General features: G+C 47.3%; 1 protein-coding gene across 4 annotated transcripts in view; it reads left to right on the top strand.

Annotated features, from left to right (window-relative positions):
• DAPK1 (death associated protein kinase 1) overlaps nt 1-20,915 on the top strand; it is a 174,954-nt gene that overhangs the window by 77,036 nt on the left and 77,003 nt on the right. For all 4 annotated transcript variants that reach the window (XM_045195116.2, XM_053923386.1, XM_045195117.3 and 1 more), the window contains exon 3: nt 17,116-17,337. In XM_045195116.2, coding sequence (XP_045051051.2) covers nt 17,116-17,337 — 222 coding nt within the window. The remainder of the gene's footprint in view (nt 1-17,115; nt 17,338-20,915) is intronic.

Genomic DNA, 20,915 nt, shown 5'->3' with positions numbered 1-20,915 from the left:
TTCTAGACACAGGTTGCCTGGTTTGTCGCTCCTGCACATAAAGCTTTCCTCCACATTCCCTGCCTTTGTACCGGCACATTTATATTAATAGTAATGGAAGAAAAACAAGACCAGATCTTTCTCTACTCTCTTCGCCTATTTAAATGTTTCTTTTAGCACTTCGTTTTTCCACACGGAGCATTTCTGTGCCTCAGGTGAATGCTAAGTGTATTTTCCTTGTGCATGATAAATGTTGGTCTTGCACGATCAGAGTCCCCAATTAGCCCGAGAAATTTGGGGCTTCTTTGGACGTGTGCACACTTAGGTTAGAAACCCCTTGTGTCACCTGAGACTGGAGTCTCTCCATCAGGGCTGTACAAGAGATGGGTCAACAGCGTCTAATTGTCCCAGGGTGAGGTCGCCCCGCAGATTTTGACCATTCATGCACTCCTGAGGTGTGAGACCAGGAAGATGTCAGAATAATATTAAGCGAGGACCCAAGACCCGGAAATTGGCCGTTTTTATACTCGCGTGCTTCACACTGAACATTTCAATATTTCCTAAATCCAGACAGTTTAGCACCATTCTCCTGTGCCAAGGTGTTCGGAAGCCAGCAGCCTTCATGGAGATCCACTCAGCAGCCCCTGCTCAAGATGCTTCTCCAGAACAGGGCAGAGAACTTGCATAGATTTCTTCTTCTCTTATTTTCTCTGATAGGACAATGTATGAGCCATGGCGTGTGCTTAAGAGATACAGATGGTTTTAAGCAATCACGTATAGTAATAGTAATTCTAATTACAATAGCAAGCATATGGCTCGTATTATGCCTCAGACACTATTGAAAGAGCATTACATGTATAACTCATTTAATGCTTACAATAGTCCTTTAACGTAGATATGGTTATTATACTCAGTTTACTGATGAGGATCCTGAGCAACAGAGAGGTAGAGTACCTTGCCCAAGAGCACAGAGCTAGTAAGTGGCAAAGCCAGGGTTTGAAACCAGGCCCTCGACCTAAGTCATAATGTCATGCAGAAGATTAATTTTACCTGGCTACATATTTCAGTTTTACTTTTAGAAGATTTGAATTGGCTATTTCTAAATCCTGCTTAAAAGAATCCTTTATCTTTCTTTGTCATCCCCTATCAGAGAGTGACCTGAACCTATTAGTGTCTTGGGACATTGACCCAGGGGTTTTATTCCCAGCTGTGATAGCACCTAAATATTTTCAAATGTTAACATTATATTTGTGTGATGGTATAGAGTATATAAAACACAATCTCATCTTTCTACCTCTTTTGAGTCTTACAGCAGTCCTATAAGCTAAGCATTATTGATCTCAGTTGTGGTTTGTTAATTTCCCAAATGACCACGCTGAGGCTTAGAAAAGGGACTGGGGACCCAGTGCTCCCACTGATGGTAGATAGGAGAGTGGGGTCAGCATCCAGTACTGCTGACTTCTGGCCTAGAACACTCCCCTCCCCGCTATGCCTTTCCAAATAGAGTCTAGAGAAGCTGATGGCAATATGAGTTTTACTTTGAGTTTCAATCTGGGGAAATCATTAGGATAACAGAAATTCAGAAAATGCATGAGGAAGAAATTCTGTGGTAGGATTTCAACCACACATACTCGACAATATGTTTTCTTTTATTTAAGTGGGGTGTACAGTAAGTCAGAGCTTGGATTTCTGCAGCCCCTAGAAGCAAAGCATCTCAAGATGGGAAGGAACCTAAGGAGACTATTGTCCACTTATTTCTGGAGGTGCCTAACCCCTCTTTACAACCTCTCAGATAGCGACAGTTCTCGTCACCAGAGGCAAAAGCTTTGCACTGTCCTCTCCTGCCCCTGACAGCCACCTACACTGTCAGCATCTTTCCTACCGAGTACAAGTGCCCAGCATGGGGCGCAGCCCTTCCCGAGCACTGGGGTGACGGTGTGGTGACACTGTATTTGTGTCCTTTGTAGTCAGCTAGAACCACCAGGCGTTTTCTCTATGAACTGCTGTCTTGTTAGGTTGATTTCTTTGGACCAAACTATAGGCATTTCTGTTTATTTCTCTTATGCATTTTATTATTGAGCCAGTGGGATAATTTAGATTCTAGGTTCTGCCAGTAAATTCAGCCATTCCTTTTAGACGAGTTATTTTTAAATGTGGGGAGTGTGCTTTCGTCTGATGTACTGAAGAATGTCCTGTCTAGGACAGTGAGGAACTCGGGAGCCTCATGGCCTGCCAGATCCACCACATGGTGATTCACCATTTCATCTGCAAAAATATCATGAAAAATCGTGTCACAGGCCTTGCTGAAATACAAACACTTCCTTTTCTCATCTGTATAATTTCCCACTTCTGCTTGTCTAATAACCCAGTCAGGGGCAGGGGGAAGTTCTTCCTGTTGTGCAGCCTCTGGATCACCTGCTGTTTTTAATGCATCTGACCAGTAACTGAGTCTCAGTTTTTGCTGGCAACTAGTGACAAGCTAATTGATCTCAGGGAGGGGTCCAGTTGGGTTCTCTTTCACCATCAGTACAGAACCACTTCTTAACCTTTGTCCAAGATTATCAGCAGTGATTTGAGGTTGCTTCTTCCACGCTGAGGTTTAACTTTCTTAGACTTGAAGGTACAGATTTCTTTGCAATGCCTAGCCAGACAATGCTTTATTATCTCTTTTCTAAACTCAAGCTTCATTTCCACCTTAACAGTGTTTTCCCGACTTTCCCCTCAGTGAAGATCATCGCTGGCCCTCACACACACACACACACACACACACACACACACACACACACACACAAGCTAAAAAGAGTTTGGTTTCCTGCACCACCGAGTCTAACCAGCCATTTTTAGTCCTTTACTACCCATTTTCTTGCTCAGAGGTAAACTTCAGTTTGGGTTGTTTTCCTTTTCCAAGTCTTAGCTTATTTAAGTTTCTTGAATAATTTGTGCTGTTTTGTTGTACTTATCCAAGAGCATGAATGAGTCTGGGCTTCCACTTTTCCATTCTTTGGAAATCTGACCTCAGGGGATTTGCAGCTTGCACTGGCCTTTCAAGGGTCAATTTCAAATTGCTTAACAACTGTGAGAAATTCTTTTTTAAAAAATATTTAGGTTGTGCTCCAATTAGGGAATTTACCCAGCTACCTGAAGTTATGGCCAAGGCAACTGCTTACGCAAAGCACTTGGCACCAAGGAGACTGGGAGAATTCCCCTGCAGTGTTGGTAGCCTGTGAGAGGACTGTAATCACCTTTGCTTTTCAAGTGAATGTAAGAGAGCAAATCCACTGATTATCCCCTTGACAAGCTTCTAAGGCAGGTGGGCAGTTCCCTGGGGACCAGTGAGGTTAGCACAGAGCTGGGGCCCAGTGAGTGTCTGAGAAAAATAAGTGCACGTGGGCTGCCGGTGCCAGGACGATCTTGAAGCAAATGATGAGACATCTTGTGTGATATTTTTAAATCCCAGAACAACTGCTTTTCCATGTCCAGAAAGGTCAGTGGAAACAACTTAAATAGTTAGGTGGCCAGCATGTAAATTTAGCATGACTCAGAAGGTGATTGAGTCAAACATGTATTAATTCTAAAATGTTATCCAATGCAACGTGTTGGACTCTTGGGACTCAATACTGGTGTTAATTTTCAGAAAGAATCCTATATACATGTGTGATCTAAACAATTTTTTTAAAAGCTAATATATTGGTGATCGCTATGAAGGGACTTAAAATTCAAACTCGATAAATTCTAGTGTTATTCCTTGTGGTTCTAAATGTTGTAACTGGTGACATGTCTCTCGTAAATGCCTAACAAATCACAAAGTAGCTGGAAAATGGGTTTTATTTTTGTCCTGTGCCCTTGCCTATTAGCGGAAAGTAAGCTCTAAGCTATGTGCATCGGGCTGCAGCAGCTTCTTAGCCAGCACCTCCCTCAGAGTTCACTTTCATCACGGAGTCACCTGGCTGCACCGGAGTCCAGCTGCCCTCACTTCTAGAATTGATCTGGAACTCCCAGACATCAGCACCCTAAAGTGAAGGCCTAAATAAGTGACTTGGAGGGGTGTGTGGAACCTGCTTAGGGCACTGCGAGTATGTTTCTTCCTGTTAGACTGTCCCCTGTTCCAGGGCAGTTGTCACCATCTCCTTTCGGTCTCCTTACCTGCCTCATTGTCGAGGTGGCTCTTTACACCTGGTACACCGCCTGGTCCAGGTATTTCCATGGCACTTGATCCAAGTGACAAGACAGTGTAGACCCTCAGGGGAGGCGTTCTGGCAGAGTCAAAGGTGCCATCAGTGTGGGGAGGGGTGTAGAGACCCTCGGCCCTTGACACTGCAGATGAGGAAGTGGGAGCTTGCAGGCAGAATGGAGGCCAGCGCCCCTCCCACCCTTGCCTGCCAGAAAGTTATGTTTCCATCAGACAAAGCTTCTGAAGCCCCCTGGGGATGATCACCCCAAATCTCCATGGTTTCAGATTCTACATTTCCTGAGGAAGAACCCCACGAATAGGTTGTTGGGTATGCCATCCCAGCTTCAGGAGATACCACTTTGATATCTCATACACACAAATTATTTTTCAATTTTTCATTTGCTTGGGCATTTGCCCTATGACCTGATTGGTGTGACTCCTGCTCCTCAGAAGTCTCCCTTCCTGAGAGAAGTGCCGTCACCCGGGTGTTCGGTCTCCCGGATGGGGCAGTCACAGCCTTCCCCTGCCTCTGACAGTACGCTTCATGTTTGCTTGGTCTGGTCGCAGGGGTGAGGTCAGCCCACATGGCAGGCTTCCAGGGAGCTCTGCTTCCACTGAGGGAATACTCAGACTTCCCTGGAGCTCTGGTTTCTCTCTAACTTATCATCTTTCAGTATTATCTGCGTGGCTCTCTCTTCAGGTAACTCCAGCAGTGAATTTCCCTGCCAGCCTCACCCCGCTTGGCCTGAAGTGACCCCCCTCAGTCAGTCCTCCGCCTGTTCTCTCCTCTCCTTAGACTTCCTCTGTGAGGTGAGTCCCCACCTGATTCATAGCCAAGGTGACAGATCCGTAGACATCATGGGAAAGGGCTTGGCCAAGAGCACTGTGGAAAGGATTCCTCCCAGCTGGGCTGGCAGCCAGACTACCACTAGCTGTCCCATTGAGACCTGGGCCTGTGACTTTTGGAACCACAGAAGGAAAACCCAGAGAAGCTGCTACCCCCTGTTGGATTCAGTCTCCAGAGCCAGACAGGCCCTTGTACAGCATCTCCGGTGCGCATCGGTCATGGGTGCACTAAAAACCACATAGCACCAAGCATATTTGCGTTTCTTCAAGTCACTCTAGTCCGAACTCTTCACCAGTACAGACCTGACCTCTTCGGAGCTAATCCTTCCAAACACAAAGCATGACAGAGGGTCCCAAACCTGCCCGTGGAAACACCCAGGCAAATAGTATTTCTACCTAAGCTGGGCAGGGAGACATGAAAATACTCATACATCTCTATGCAGTGCCTGTCACGCTCCAGAACCGGGCAGAGGACGTGTCGGGGAGGATTGCCCTGCAGTTCCTATAAACTACCTTAACCTGTACAATCCAGTGTAGTATCTGCACATCACGGCCAGTGCCCATCGGACTGTCCAGCTTCTCCTTTCTCCTTACCTTCAGCTTGAATATTAGCATCTTAAATGAATCTTTTGTTTTGGGGAGCGCGGCCTGGAATAAGGAACTTCACCTCAGCTGCTCGTCTGTCTTCTCTATCACCATGAAGTTATATGAACCTCCTGCTCCCCTTTTCAACTTTTTTCCCCTGAGACCAGCTTGCCGAGTTGAATGCAGATTGTGCCTTATGGCCCAGTTAACTTTAGCCCAGTAGCTGAAAGGGGATTGCATGACAAAGTCAGGATGATTGAATAATAGGACTGGCCCAAGAGAGAGCACGCTGAAGTCGGAAATAAGTGGGAATGATCAGGCACGGGACCGACCCCTCTGAGACTCGGGAGCAACTGGAGGGACCCCCTGCCGCTTCAGCATGGTCTTGGGGCAAGAAGCCTCGACCCCCAGTCACCTGATATGGTCACCATTGATTAAATGGGAAGGCTGATCCCTGTGTGACACCCTTTCTCCGCAAGGTCACTTTACTCTTCATAATACTGGACTCCCAGGGGAATCCTGATTCTGATGTGAGACTTGTACATTCAGAGAAAATATTTGGAGCATTGTTGTCTGTTTTACTTCTCTGGTCCCTTGGAGGTCCTGTTTAGACTGTATCAAGTGAGACTGTTCCAAGACTTATTTTCATCTTTCCTTTTCCCTTGGCTTTAAAAACAAAAACAAACAGCTGTTAAGCACCAAGCCTGTGTTGTGTGTGCAGCCCAGAGTTAGGCTCCCCACAGCCCTCAGCTGGAGCAGGACTGCCCCCCTCACTCTGGACACCTTCATGTAGGGCCGTCTCTCTGGTGTGTGGTATGTGTGGCAATGTCTTGCTAATTCCTGCTGGTCATAAATTCCTGAAGTCACAGTCCAGACCTGAATCAGGCAAGATCAGGTGTGGCAAGGAGTGACAGAAGCCAAAGGACCTGCACCCAGAACAAGATGGCAGTGTCGTCTCCAGGCTCCTGTAAATCAAGTGCCTGGGAGGCCTGTCAGGATGCACTCAGGCTCCCTCCCGTCCCCGCCGCACTCCCCTGGGGTGGGTCACATGATCCAAGGTGGCAGCCAGGGCCCGAGGACTCAAGACTTCACCTGTAAACCTACCAGCACATGTCACTGCTCTCTGCCTGGCGCTCCCCACCTACTCTGCCTGCTCTCAGGGCCAGCGAAGGTAACCAAACACAACAGACCCTCCAAAGGAAAAAAACTTCAAAATTCCCTGCTCTGGTCTCAAGTGGTACCAGGGTCCCGGCAGGGCTGAGACCGTCATGCATTCTCCTGTCTCCTCTACACGGCCCTTGACCAGCAGCCAGGAGGCAGAGGCAAGGCGTGGCCTCCTCTCCCAGATCTGACTTAGTTGGTCTTCTAAATAGGCCACCATCCTGAAAGGGTCTGAACCTCATCAGCACCTCTCACCCATCTCTGGGCTCAGCTCCACCCAGGCCCGAGGGAATAACCTCAAATGCAGCTCCGTGCTGAGAACAGAAAGGAAACACTGCATGGAGAGCCCGGTTCCAGCTTAGAAGCCAGCCATTTAATGGGAGAGAGGACTAAAGCAAACTTGCCTAAGAAAACTGGATTTCAAAGTGCTTCATGACAAAAAAAAAAAAAATCACGTTGAACAATCCGAAACCCTCTGAAACACTGAATGCTATAGCCTTTCTTAGGGAGGGCAGGATCTGCTGAGTCCTGCATACAGAGAGCTGTTGCGACTCTGTTGACCCTTTTGTCCCTAGCCTTGCTTGGCCACGAAACCCATTCTCACTGCAGCGTGTCTTTATATGGGACGTTAGCTCCGGTGGTCTCTCAGGCGTCCCCTCTAAGGGCACCCGTAGAGATGAGAGGCATGAACAAAGGTGCTCACGGCTGTCTTTCTGATTTCTTATTTCTGAGTCCTCGCCTGCTCTGCTTTGCTAATTCCTTAATTATAATGAGGCTGCTCCAGGCCCCTGACACTCCGTGTATTTGGTCTCTTTGACCCACTGGCAGCACCATACTTATGCGGAAATTCAGACCATCGCCTGTTCTTGCTTTGGGTCCCCAGTTTTGCCCTGTTCTTCTTGGCAGACTTCTCTGTGTGGCCCTGATCCTCCCGGGAGGGTGCTTTCCCCACAGGGTCCGCCTCTGTGCCCCACACTCCTCTGCCAGGCGTGTTACTCCAATCCGCCCGTGGCCAGCACTTGTCGTTCTGCATCTCTCTCCTGAGTCGCATGTGGTGCTCGGTTCCCTGGGGGACCTGCTGCTGTTTATCCCCTTCCCCTGTCCGCACCCTGGCAACCCGAGCTGCTTTTCCCGCCAGTGGGGGAACTCTTGTTCTCCAGCCCATTGCCATTTTGATGGAGCCCTGGTAGGAAGTCAAATTAATGTTTTGAGTGTTAAAATAATAATAATAATAATAATAATAATAATAATAATAACAAATCACCAGCTTTGGGTTTGGGAGGGGTTTTTGTTTTTGTTTTTGTTTTTGTAAAAAGTGGGTTGCCTTCCTGGCACACATAGTTTCTCAAAGGCCAAAAAAAGAAGAGTTCCTAATTTGGGCTGCACCAGGAGAACTGAACTTGGTGCTGAAGTACCCAGTTCCCGCTGGGAGTAAGCCTTCACCGTCAGCATAAATGTGTGCAGCTGGTGGGGTAGGATGGAAGGGTGGGTCTCCGCTGAACAAGGACAAAGCGCTTGGTCTTCACATGCGTCCTCTAAAGCTGTGTCACTATGGGAATGTGACTGGCATTCAGACCAGTCAGAATCAGGATTAGGTAGCGGTATGTTTACTGGGTCCTGTGGGAGCTGTTGGTTTCTGTGTGGTTCTCGGAGGGGAGGGACCTTCCATAGAGTCGGTGAAAGGTAAACCGGAGATGAGCAAGCTCTGCCAGAATTTTGGTAAGACATTTCACTGAGAGTCTTTGGGGTTTGTTGTTGATTTTTGGTCTTGGCACGAGGTCCCTCCTGAATGATGCAGCACTTTCCTGGAAAGATGGGGGATTGCTGCCAAGCTGAGACATGAAGAACCTGAAAAGTGAGCCCACACACGCTGATGGACCGGGAGGGCTTGTTTGTGTGAGCCCAGCATGGGGACCTGCATTCAAGATGCCCAGGGCACTCTCGCTCTTTCCCATGCTCTCCCCTTAGGTCAGTCCGTGACATTGGTCACCTACTGGCCCCTCAGCCTCTGTATGGAATCCTTCCCCCGCACAGCTTCCTGGGTCCTCCGTTAAACCCACCCTCCAAAATATTTCAGTGGCTGTTCTTCCCATCCATTGCTGTGTAACAAACCACCCCCAAACATGGTAGCTTCAAACAACTTATGGTCTCTTGTTCTTCTGTGGATTGCTTGGGTGTTCTCGCTCAGGTGTCTCCGGTGGTTGCACTAAGATGTTGGCTGGGACTGGAGCCATCTGAACACTTGATAGGCCAGACATCCAGATGGTCAGTCACCTGGCCAGTTTTTTAAACTCAGCAGGAGCTGTTGACGGAGGCACCTCCATGCGGTCTCCGCTAAGCTTCTCCAAGCATGGTGGCTGGGCTCCAAGAGGGAGCTCCCACATTCCGAGAAACCCAGACAAAACCCCAGAATCACTTCTGTCACATTCTACTGGTCAAGCAAGGCTCAGATTCCAGGGGACCAGGCTGAGGGTCCACCTCGTGATGGGAGAGGCAAGGGCACCCTGCAGGAGAGTGTGTGAGATGGAAGATATGGCCAAGACCATCTTTGCACACTGCCATCAGCTTCGCCTTCCCACAGGCTAAAACTTCAGCATCTGAGCAAAGTCACAAGGAAGGTCCTTGGGGGACCAAAGGGGACAAATCAAACAGGTCTCCATCCAAAATGAAAATAGCTTTGTTAGTCCTAATGGGAGAAAAATAGAGACTTAACATAGATTTCAAAGTTGTTGGGTAGAAAATGCCACGAAGAAATTGGTGCTGCTTTTAAGCTGCTGCAACATTACTCTCTGTGCTCCTTTGAGAAGCACGAAGCTGAGGCAGATTGCTAATTTTCATCCTTTCTGTGTGCTTGATGTGCTTCAAGAACCCAACTTCCAGGCATATGCAGGGCCTCATTTCATGTTGTCACTGCCCTTGCGTGGATGGTGAAATGGAGGTCAGAGAATCCCTGCTTTCCTGCGGTGCTGGCAGAGTTGGGGCTGGCCTTGCTTCATTCTGGGCAGGACGCTGATTGTGAAGCTGCCCTCTGTCTCCCCCACCACCCTCTCTTGTCTCAGAAATACTAGGCAGGCTCTTCCGTGCTCCCTGCCCCATCTCTTCTGTGCCTCCTCTTAGAACTCGCCCCTCCTCACACACCTTCTTCATCTCCCGGCTCACATCCACCCTTCAAGACACAGCCTGGCTCTCCTGACCTCGCTCTCTCCCTGCGCATGGCCCAGAGTGGGCAAGTCTTTTTTATGATCCTTTCCGCGTTATGGTGTTACATGCTTGTCTCACTCATTAATCTGTAAACTCTTCACGGTCTTTCCCTCTGCTACAAATGTGAATTATTATCAAGTGTTAACTTGGCCTTGAAAACTCATTTCTGTCACCTTGCCTCTTATTTAAGACCTGTAATTCCAGTATTCTAGCAGGATTCAAGCTGCTACGATTCTCACAACAGAGCTCTTCAAGAAAAATTGTTGGCTCTTAAGGCAGCACTGAAATTGTGCCAGTGGGTTTGATATATGAGGTTTGTCTGGAAAAAGTCCAGCCATTGTTGATAGAACAAGAACCATTTTTGTGACACAAATGCAACCTGGCAGCCAAGCAGAGAGGACTGGAATGCGTATGCATGAACAATGATGACTTCACTGTACTAGTCAGTGGGAGCGTTAGATGCCATTGAGTGAGCTCGTGTACTGTGTGGCCATCACATTCAAAATGACTGAGTAGAGCAATGAATCCACATCAAATTTTGCATTAAGCGTGAACATTCCTCCACAGAAACTATTCGGATGATTCAGAAGGCTGCAGCTGTGTGCAAATGGTGATTGGCAGCTTCATCACAACAACGCACCCGCTCACGCATCCTGTCTCGTACAGAGTTTTTGGTGAAACATCAAATCACCCAGGTGACTCAGCGCCCCTACAGCTCAGATTTGGTGCCCTGTGACTTCTGGCTTTTCCCCAGATTAAAATCACCTTTGAAAGGAAAGATTTCAGACCATCACTGAGATTCAGGAAAATATGATGGGGCAGCTGATGGCGAATGCAACTGTGTGAGGTTCCACTTGGAAGGGGACTGAGGCATCATTGTCCTATGTACAATGTTGCTTGTATCTTGTATCTTCATCAATAAAGGTCTCTTTTGTATGGTACATGGCTGGATACTTTCTAGACAGGCCTCATATGAATTCAAAAGTAAAAATTACTGTGTTAATAAATAATTTTTTAGCTGTCATATGTGCTAGGTAGATACATACTTAAAATCAAAGAGACAATTATATGCTATTTTAGTCGCTTTTATTAAATCTATACTTCCTGGATGGGAACTTGTTCCAGGGTGGTGTCAGATCAATGTCAGCCATGAAAATGTTTAGGCACCAACTCATAAGGAAGAAGAAATAGTCACTTCCAGCCAACTTGCTCTTCCTGCATTCTGAATGCAGTTATCTTTGACATGGCTTGACCACCCCGTCTTTCCCAAAGTGAGAGCAAAGCTCCCAAGAAATGAATCTGAAAATAATACTGAATGGGTGAAACAAAGGTCGACAGGTTTATTTTTAATGCACTATGAAATACATAAGACCTGCAAAAATACAGACGCTTCACAACCTGCTTGTCATCCGTGTGCGCCGACCTTCAGATTCCTCTGTGGCTCTTTGTAATTGTTAGTGCCCATGCTTCCTAATCACAGCCGTAAACATGGTTTACTTTTTATTCCAGAGCGTCTTCGAGGCTATTAAAGCAATGGCTTTTGTTAATTAAAACACTCGATGAGTTTTCAGTGGGGAGGAGGCGGCTACCTTGCCCAAACATATTTAACCACAATCCTCTTCTCTTTGCCTTCCCTGCAGAAAGCTCTTTCATAGAATGATGCACTGCAGCCTCGGGGGGCGGGAGAGAGGTGGTTTGTATCTCAAACAAAGTGGACACGAGCCCAGCATAGCAATCTGGCTCAGTGAATAGAGCTTTGGAGCAAATACACGCGGGTTTGGAGTCATTACTCAGTTATGCAAACTTACCTGCTAACTGATTTAGGGCACTTTTTAAAACATCTCTCTGAGGCTTGGTGTTTTCGTTGACAGAAGAAATGACCATGAATCTTACAGAGTCGTGATAATTAATAAGTTAATATGTGTAAAGAGCCTTGCATAGAATCCTGGCTACAGTTCACTGAGTGACTAGAAGTGGACTAATTAAATTAGATATGTTAGTAGGGCAGACAAAGAAATGAGATGGCTGGCTGTTCTTTATGAAGCCTTTCTCCCTCGGTCTAAAATTTGTATCGTTATAATAAATTTTGTGATTGTGGTTAATATTTCTAGTATAAAACTGTTTAAAGCAGGGATATGTCCCATTTTCCTTGTATGTTACCTGACCACAAGTAATTAGCAAACGTTTATCACGATTAACTGGAAGTTTTTATGTGGAAATGGAGTTGGCCGCCTGTACTAGTGCAACAGACTGTTCTCTCAGTTATTAGATGACAGAGACTTGGTGCACTTTTTAAATAACCACACACATCAGATTCTCATTGTTCATGGTAGTCACATTCTATAAATTTGCCACGAACATGGCTTTAGCAAGTACTGAGTCACTGGTCCTGGAGAGAATACAGGGTCAGGTTCCCACAGGCCTCTGATCACAACCTTTTTGACAACAGATCTACGCATAACCCTGTTTTATGTGTTTCTGTTTGAGGGTGCCGTGTTTAATGTATATTGTTAATTCATTAACATTGAACTCACAGCCCACAGCACTATAGGTCACACCTGAGTGAAGCTCATCTAACACACAAACAGCATTTTATATGTTAGATGCATCACAGCCTCTGCGCTTAGGGACAGTGGACAGTACCGTAGCGTTGTGCTTGGGGGCAATTATAAATATAAACAGCACAAAATGCAAAAAAAAAAAAAAAAGTGGCCCTGAGCAGGCCACCAAAAGGACACTTGTTTACAGTACGACAGCTGGAACAGGAAGGCAGAGAGTTGCCTCGGTCAACGTCATCGGACATCTCAAATCTGCAACTGACTTCGAAGGCCCTCCGAGTATTGATTGTAAGGTTTACAAATAAATTTTAGCGAGTAGGTGAATTCCCAGATATGGATCCTGCAAAAAACGAGGACCTCCCGTGTCCTTGTTTTGTCAATTAGATGTCCTAGTACACAGTGAGTTTCTATTTTCTAGTAAGGAAGCTACATTCCCCAACCACTGAACCATTGCTGCAGCTGGGTGTCAATCACTGAGGAGCCTCAGGTCTTTGTAACAAGAGAGGGGGGCTGGGATGACAGGCAGGTCCAAGTGCACTGCATAGGTGGCCTTGCTTCTCTGTGTGCATTTACTTGTCCCTGCTCACAGCTCGTCCTGGGAGCCATGTCAGGGTGTTACTCTGGGAACTCATGATTTAGAAGCCCTTGCCAAAAAAAATGAACAAATTGTTTTTTCCCGTTGTCAGTGGTGGGGCGGGGGGGGGGGGGGGGGGGCTGGCAGCTGCTCAGGGAGGGAAGGACGGGAGCAGCAATTAACCCACAGTCCCACTCGAATTAGGCCTCCCGAAGAAAACTGCTGTTCTCAGAGCAGAGTTTCTTCTCCAAGGTGCCTGTCCTCAGTTTGCTCGCTGCCTCTGGAGACTGCACTGTGAGCATTCCCTACACAGGTTACCGAGTGCACGGCAAGGCCCCCATGGGCCACACGTGGGTATCCGGCCTGGCTCGCAGTGACAAAGTTCCCAGGTGAGAGCCAGAAGGCCCCAGCTGCAGTGAGCGTCAGCCCCAGCACGCCCTCTGAGTGGGGCGGGTAGAGGGAGCGGGCAGATGATGGGTCCGAAGACAGAAGCCAGCAGCCATCTATAGCAATAGTTTTACACACTTCAACTGTGTAGCTTTCTTTGTTTCTCCTTTTAGGGTTCTTTTCCCCAGGTGGTCAGGAGGTGATATTTTGGGGGTTATACTGCAACACTTGGGGATTTAAGCAACCATGAGCTAATAATAATAACTCTAGTTGTCAAAGATTCATCCAAGTTCCCAGTTAATGAAGATGTACAGCCAGGCCCTGTTCTAACCACTTTACACATTGTCGCTCATTTAAACCTTTCCCTTCCCCTCCAGCTGCCTTCCTAGGCTGGCACAGTTATTACACCTACTTTGCAGATAAGGAAACTGAGGCACGGAGCATTAACCAGTAAGCCTACGGTCACATGGCTAGTAGGCGGTGGACCCAAGGCAATCTGTGCCCCCAGCCCTACAGGTATTGAATTACAGTGAAGCACCTTCAACTTAACCCCTGGCTTTAGGATTATAGATTCAGGATTGAAGGGCAGCACCTGCATGAGCTCCCAGAGGAGCTCTACACCCCATGCCTTCGGGGACAGAAAGATGCCCCCGGCAGCCCTCGGTCCTCAAGGAATTAGTATTGGGAGGGGTGGCACTGGCCAAGAAACAGACGGAAGAGAGCAAGTGCTACAGCAGGGTCTGACATGCTCCGTGGGTTCAGGTGTGGGACGGAATGCTGGTTGGAGCAAGGAGGAGGCGCGGGTTGTTGGGGAGTCAGAGATGAATACGAAAGGTGTTATTAAAGAGATGGCATGGAGATGGGCCCAGAGGGTGTCCCTCATAATCATTCCAACCCCCCTTCAACCCTCTGCAGCCAAGGTTAGCCTGGGCAAGGGCTTGTAGTTAGTTATGCGGCCTTAGAATCCCATTTCTCCTGGGTGGGGGTCTTTCCCACCTGCTGGCCCCTTAGACCCTCTTCCCTTGCCAGTTCCCGCCTCGTGGGAACCGCAGAGTGTGAGCAAGAAAGTGGCACTCCATATGTTTCACTGTGAACCTGGACTGCGTGGTGAGCTTCGACCTGTGCACCCACCCCTGGCCTCAACACACACGTTTGGAACTCCCTCTAACCCGGCCCTGAGGGTGGTTGGGCCTTCCTGCCCTCGCCTCCCCATACGTAAAAGAGGGAAACAGTCAACAATGAAACATTTGGCAATGAAAACACACTCAGATAGTCTTTCAATTTAGGCTTGCATTTAAATTTTTTGTGGTTCGCCTGCAGGCTTTTTCTCTTTTTCTTGACACTTTGGTTCTGTTTTTTTAAGCAACATGATTCCAACCACAGAGTCTGCCTTGAGTCTTTACAGCGCCTGAGACAAGTCGCTGTGGCTGTGACCCGTGAGAGGCATCCTGGCCCAGCCCCCGGAAGCACAGTTGTGTGTGGTCTGAAGGTCCCACGTGGCGCAGGGCCCACTGCCTCCTCTCCGTCCTGAGGCCCCTGGAGAGCCTTCAGTGGGGAAATGATACTGTCTTTGTGAGGAATGGGGCTGTGTTCTTCCTTTTATCTGTGAACCCCATCTCTGCTGCCCACTCCCTACCCCTCAACAGACAGAAAGCCCAGTTCTTCCACTCCCCAGAGAAATTAGCAAATGGTTGTAATAAAGTCGTAGTAGATCCTGTGGCTCTTTAAGGTCATGAGTTTACAGGCAATCTTTGCTAGCATTCCCGTACGATTTATTCTTCAACTTCTCTGCTACCCTGCTGCAGGGGGAAAGAGGGTATTAACAACCTGTCATGCAAAAAAATTGACACCGCTATAAAAATAATCCTTCACTGTGTTTTTTTTCTTCACTGACCTCCTGCTGCTAAAGTAAATGAGTAACATTTTAAAGTATCCATTCTTTAGTATCAAAATACTACCCTTAATTTGAATTTCTCTCCCTGCTTTTGTCTGCATGTGAGTAGAATAAAACTAACTAAAAATAATTGTGATAATGCTCTACATAGCAGTTCTCCAGCAGGTGCCAAGAAATGTACAGATCCTGTGATAATGGGCGAACTGACCCTGCCATGGGCACTAGCGGAGAAATACAGGTCGATACCGGAAGTATCTTTCTGTTGTTTCACTGACAGTCAGAGTAGCCACTTACCTCAATACCTCACCCACTCGAGTACTCGTATTCACCTTTTATTTGGTGTCAAGTTATCGTATTATAGTCTTTTACACTTGCATAGGAGGCTCTGGTTATTTGCTGTGCCATAAGGTGGATAGGATGCTTTTCTCTGCCAGAAACAGAAAACGCAAATCAAACTGAAAAATCCAAAGGCAGTTGGCATCGGGCTAGGGGTGGTCCAAGCACTCCACAATGCTGCCACAGGCCTAGTGTTTTTCCTTTGCTGGCTCTGTCTCTGCGTGGTGATTGGCCTTACACCAAGAGTGGCTCCTCACATGTCCCCAAGGTGTCTGGCAGCAGTTTTGGAGGATCAAAGAATCTCAGAAAAAGGCTTTGTCTGAACATTCTCTGGAAGGTCTTACTCTGGTCACGTGCATATTACTGGAGCCAGGAAGATACAGTACACTGATTGGCCTAGCCTAGGTCACATGATCCATTATCTATAGTTGTAGGTGGAGTCAGTTTTGGAAAGGGAAGAGGAGGGTGGGTGGTGATGCTAGAGAAGCAGCCAGCAGATGTCTAGTACAAAGGGCTTCTCAGTTCCCAAAGTGTGAAAGAAATATATAGGGGTTTTTTTTGTTGGGGGTGTTTAGATTGATAAATATTGGTGCTAGAAATATGTTATCAGAATCAGGGCTCTCTATATTTTTCTACCAATCCATCTTGTTTTCCTAAACATACAAGAAAAGAGTTTGTTGGAAGTGAGGTCAGATCCAGGAGCTCCTTCCCGCTGTCCCCAATTCTGAAATGGGAGGGAAGGAGGCCAGCACAGATGTGCAAGCATTATTACCCATTCGACAAAACATAATTCAAGAAAATAATTTTTATCCTTTGCATCAGTGTTCAGAAAGAAACTGCATTAGAAAGAAAGAAGGAACTCCTACCTTTCGTGACAGCATGGATGGAACTGGAGAGTATTATGAGAAGTGAAATGAGCCAGGCAGTGAAAGACAAATACAATATGATTTCACCTATAATAGGAACCTAATGAACAAATTAGCAAAATAGAACAGAGGCATGGAAACAAGGAACAGACTGACAGCAACGGGGTGGGGGGTGATAAGCGAGGAAAGAAGGGGAAGGGCCTAGTTAAAGAACGAGTATAAATGGCACATGGACAACAGGGTGGGATTGACTGTGGGGTAAAAGTTGGGGGGGGTGCAAGGCAGGGAAGAGCCATGGGGGACAATTGGGACAATTGCAATAAAACAACAATAAAAAAATAAAAATTGCAATATGTTAAAAAAAAAGAAACTTGCATTAATGAAACTGAAGTGTAGTAAGAAATATTCCTACTTACTGTGTTAATTGCCCATAATTTGGACTTTTCTACCCACAATTCTATTGCTCCTCCTCCCCCCATGGCACATCCTTGCTCAAATCTTGTTTTTTTAGTAAACAGAAAAGAGTGTATAAATGACCCGTGCCCTTCTTTCTTCAGCGGGCAGTTTGCAGTCGTGAAGAAATGCCGCGAGAAGAGCACGGGTCTGCAGTATGCCGCCAAATTCATCAAGAAACGGAGGACAAAATCCAGCCGCCGGGGCGTGAGCCGCGAGGACATCGAGCGGGAGGTCAGCATCCTGAAGGAGATCCAGCACCCCAACGTCATCACCCTGCACGAGGTGTACGAGAACAAGACGGACGTCATCCTGATTTTGGAACTGTGAGTGCTGTCTGCGTGGCTGGGAGGGGCTGGCTGGGGGGCGGGGGCGGGATGAAGGTGGGATGTTGGAGAGGCGGGGGGAGCCTGGGCAGGAGGTGACTCAGCTTTGCCGGGTTCCACAACTAGGATGCGTTGCCTGCTCACAGGCCTCGTTGCAGTTATCTGGAGTCATTTCAAAGACCACTCATGTGTTCCCGTCTGATTTGCAGGAGGGTCCCTCAACCTTAGAGTTCGTCTCTTATTTTGAGGTCATCTGTTTTCTGAGTTTTATGTTCAGATTTTAAGTATCTGTCCTCCTCTACTCCTTCCTTTGTTCTCTTTCTTCCTCTCTCCTCTCGTCTCTCCCTCCTCCCTCCATCTTCCGCACACACACACCCCATTTTCAGCTGTTGGAACTGTCAGTGCTCATTATGTGAAAGGCTAAATTGAATCAGAATCACTCAGAAGTGATTATGAAACTTGTTTTTAAAGCGGTTTGCTTAGTGTGTGAGGCACACCCTGCCCTGCAGATGTTATTGTGGGAAGCTGATGGTCGCATGTTGTTCTGTGACGGTTGCCCTGTCCCCAGCTGCTGAGTGCCCCACTCTTTGTGACCAGGCCAGCAACACAGGCTGGCGGGAGAGGAGAGGAAGCTGTCCTGGAGTGACTGGCTGGGAACGTCTGTGGGCTGTTTGGAGGAAGGAGAGACATTCGTGCCCTTAGAGCGGAGGCACGATAAGACTGGGGACAACCCAGCCTGGGCGACTCTTAGTGACAACAGGACCCCTCACTTTCTGAGAGCCTCTAGAATTCAGATGTTCTTGGCTGGCCCACCATCTCCCCTTGTTCGCACATCACTTAGGGCTAAGAGGTGATTTTTGAGATGAGAGGAGGTGGAAGTGAGGGAGCGTAACAGAGGGTCCAGCTGATCCCGAGACACCACAGCTTCTTGTCTCATCACTGGAGTTTGGACACATCATTTTCTGCATCTGCAGCAACCTTCTTAACTGTAAATTGGGGTTGATAGGACCCACCTCAAAAGGGTCTTGAGGAGATAAGAATTTAAAAATACCCAGTACGGCATCTGGCTCATGAATATGTTTAATACATATTTCCTTTCTTCCTTTCCTGAGGAAGGAAGAACATATTTCCTGTTCATTCCTTTAAACCAGGAAGTTCTCACCCTCTGCACTGGTGACTTTTGGGGTGGGATAATTACTCTTTCAGGGGGCCATCCTATACACTGGAGGATGTCCAGCAGCATCTCTGGTAATGTTTTTCCCTCCAGCTGTGACAACCAAAAATGTCTCTGGACATTGCCACATGTCTCAGCAAAATTCCCCGCTTCCCCAACTGCAGTCTTAAAGGAAGAGCAAGACTTCAAGAGCACAGAGGATTTTGGGCCCGCTCCAGGTACAGCAGAGAAAAGGGAGGAATCCTCGTGTGATTCACGCTGTGGCTTTATGTGGCCTCTGGGGAACTGTACAGAACTGATCAGGGTGAATCCTTTACCATCTCTAAGCCTGGATTCCGTCCCTGTTGTAAGAGACCACGAAGGCAGAGTTCCTGGTAAAGAAACTTTACAGATCACAACTGTTTTGCCTTTTCAGAGAATTATCAGGTTGTGCCTAGTGACTCAAGAATGTCACCTACCCTCTCTCCATACCAAACTGTGCGCACGAGGCCTGAGTTCCTGCCCCCCTCACTCCCATGTGCGGGTGTATATTCCGGATTCAGCATCTGTTGACCAACTCCACTCCAGAGACATTTTCCATTAGGTACATTTGTCCTATACATAAATTGGTGACATACAATCAGTTTTCCAATTTTATTTTTTTAAAGATTTTCTTAATTTATTTTTAGAGAGGGGAAGGGAGGGAGAAAGAGAGGAAGAGAAAGATCAATGTGTGGTTGCCTCTCACATGCCCTGTACTGGGGCCTGGCCTGCAACCCAGGCATGTGCCCTGACTGGGAATCGAACCAGTGACCCTGTAGTTCACAGGCCGAATCCACTGAGCCACACCAGCCAGGGCCCAATTTGATTTTTAAAAAATTTATATTACCGTATAGTGAACTTGACGTCCGAGGAGAGTTGCACAAGTCCATGGACGTTGACACGTAGATCCGTGTGACCATCACCCAGATCAGGATTCAGAACAGTCCCGTCACCCCCTGACTCCCTGTATGGTCACACCCAGCCCGCACCTGCAGCCCCACCCCCAGGCAACCACTGAGCTATTCTCCATCATTCGTCCTTTTGAAAACGTCACATAAGTCGACTTAAGTATGCAGTATTTTGAGACTGGCTTTGTTCTCTCAGCCTAGTGCTTTTGAGATTGGTACATGAGTTCTACTTCACTGCACGATGTCTGTGTGTCCATTCACCCATTGAAGGGCATTTGGGTTGTTTCCAGGATTTGGCGACCATTAGTAAAGCTGCTGTAAGCAATCACATGGACTTGTGTGTGAACCTAAGTTTTCATTGCCTTGGGGTAAATACCTGCAAGTGGGATTGCTAGGTTGTGTGGTAAGAGTGTGTATAACCTTCTAAGACACAGCCAAACTGTTCTCTAGAGTGGCTGCCCATTTTTCAGTCCCTCCAGCAAAGGATGAGAGTTCCAGTTCCTTCACCGGCACTCGGTATTATCAGTATTTGTTTTAACTGTAACCATTCTAGTAGGTGCATCCTGGCTCACAGCATTACACGGTCCACTGTGTGGTGATCTTGAGCGAAAGCTGAACAGCTATTAGAAGGGGCGGGAGGGACCGCAGGAGATGGCCCCTTCCCCACAGGAAGATTATATGCTCTCTCAAGGGTGGTTACGCTTATTTCAAAGGTGTGTCAAGCTGGATGCATAAAAGCAATGGACAGGACTTGCTTAAGGCAAAGATAAACCTTTTACCACAAAGTGAAAGGTCACCAGTTCAATTCTCGGGCAGGGCACATGCCTGGGTTGCAGGCCAATCCCTGGTTAGGGTGCATTCGAGAAGCAATTGATATCTCTCTCACAATCGATGTTTCTCTCCCTCTCTTTCTCCCTCCCTTCCTTTCTCTCTAAGAATAAATAAAGAAATTTAAAAAAAGAGAGAGAGAAGAAGTTACGGGTCTGGGACATGTCTACCCACCATGACCTGCCTAATTAGGAACGTATTTTCAGATCACCCCGTGATGTTTACTTCTCACAGAACCCATTTCCACCCACAGTGCGAAATTCTAACAGGTTTAAGGGAAGATTCAGTCATCAGTGCATATTCCGTCTCCTCTTTTCTTTCCTAATAATGCTGGGGTACAGTTGTGGTTAAGGGGAGAATAAAATTTAAGCATTACCGTATGACATATAGTGGTCATTTGTTGGATTTATTTTTCTGATTTATTGCTTGGGGATGAGCCTCATGGCAGGTGCCGCTTCCTGGTGCTTACTAATGAAGCTTATGCCCTCGCTGGAGACTTGTGCCTGTCTCCACTGCTCTCACCGTGGAACACCAGGCCCATCCTCACCGCTGAGATAAAGACCCCAGTTCACCAGTCCGCTCACTTTTTCATGAACTGCCCCCCGTGTCCTGGGTCGGGTACATAAATGGTATCTGTTCTGCCCTTT

This window comes from Desmodus rotundus, chromosome 1 (assembly GCF_022682495.2).
Source record: "Desmodus rotundus isolate HL8 chromosome 1, HLdesRot8A.1, whole genome shotgun sequence".
In the NCBI taxonomy this organism is placed as follows: Eukaryota; Metazoa; Chordata; class Mammalia; order Chiroptera; family Phyllostomidae; genus Desmodus; species Desmodus rotundus.
The sequence above is the reverse complement of the archived record's forward strand: the minus strand, read 5'-3'. Positions and strand labels throughout refer to the sequence as shown.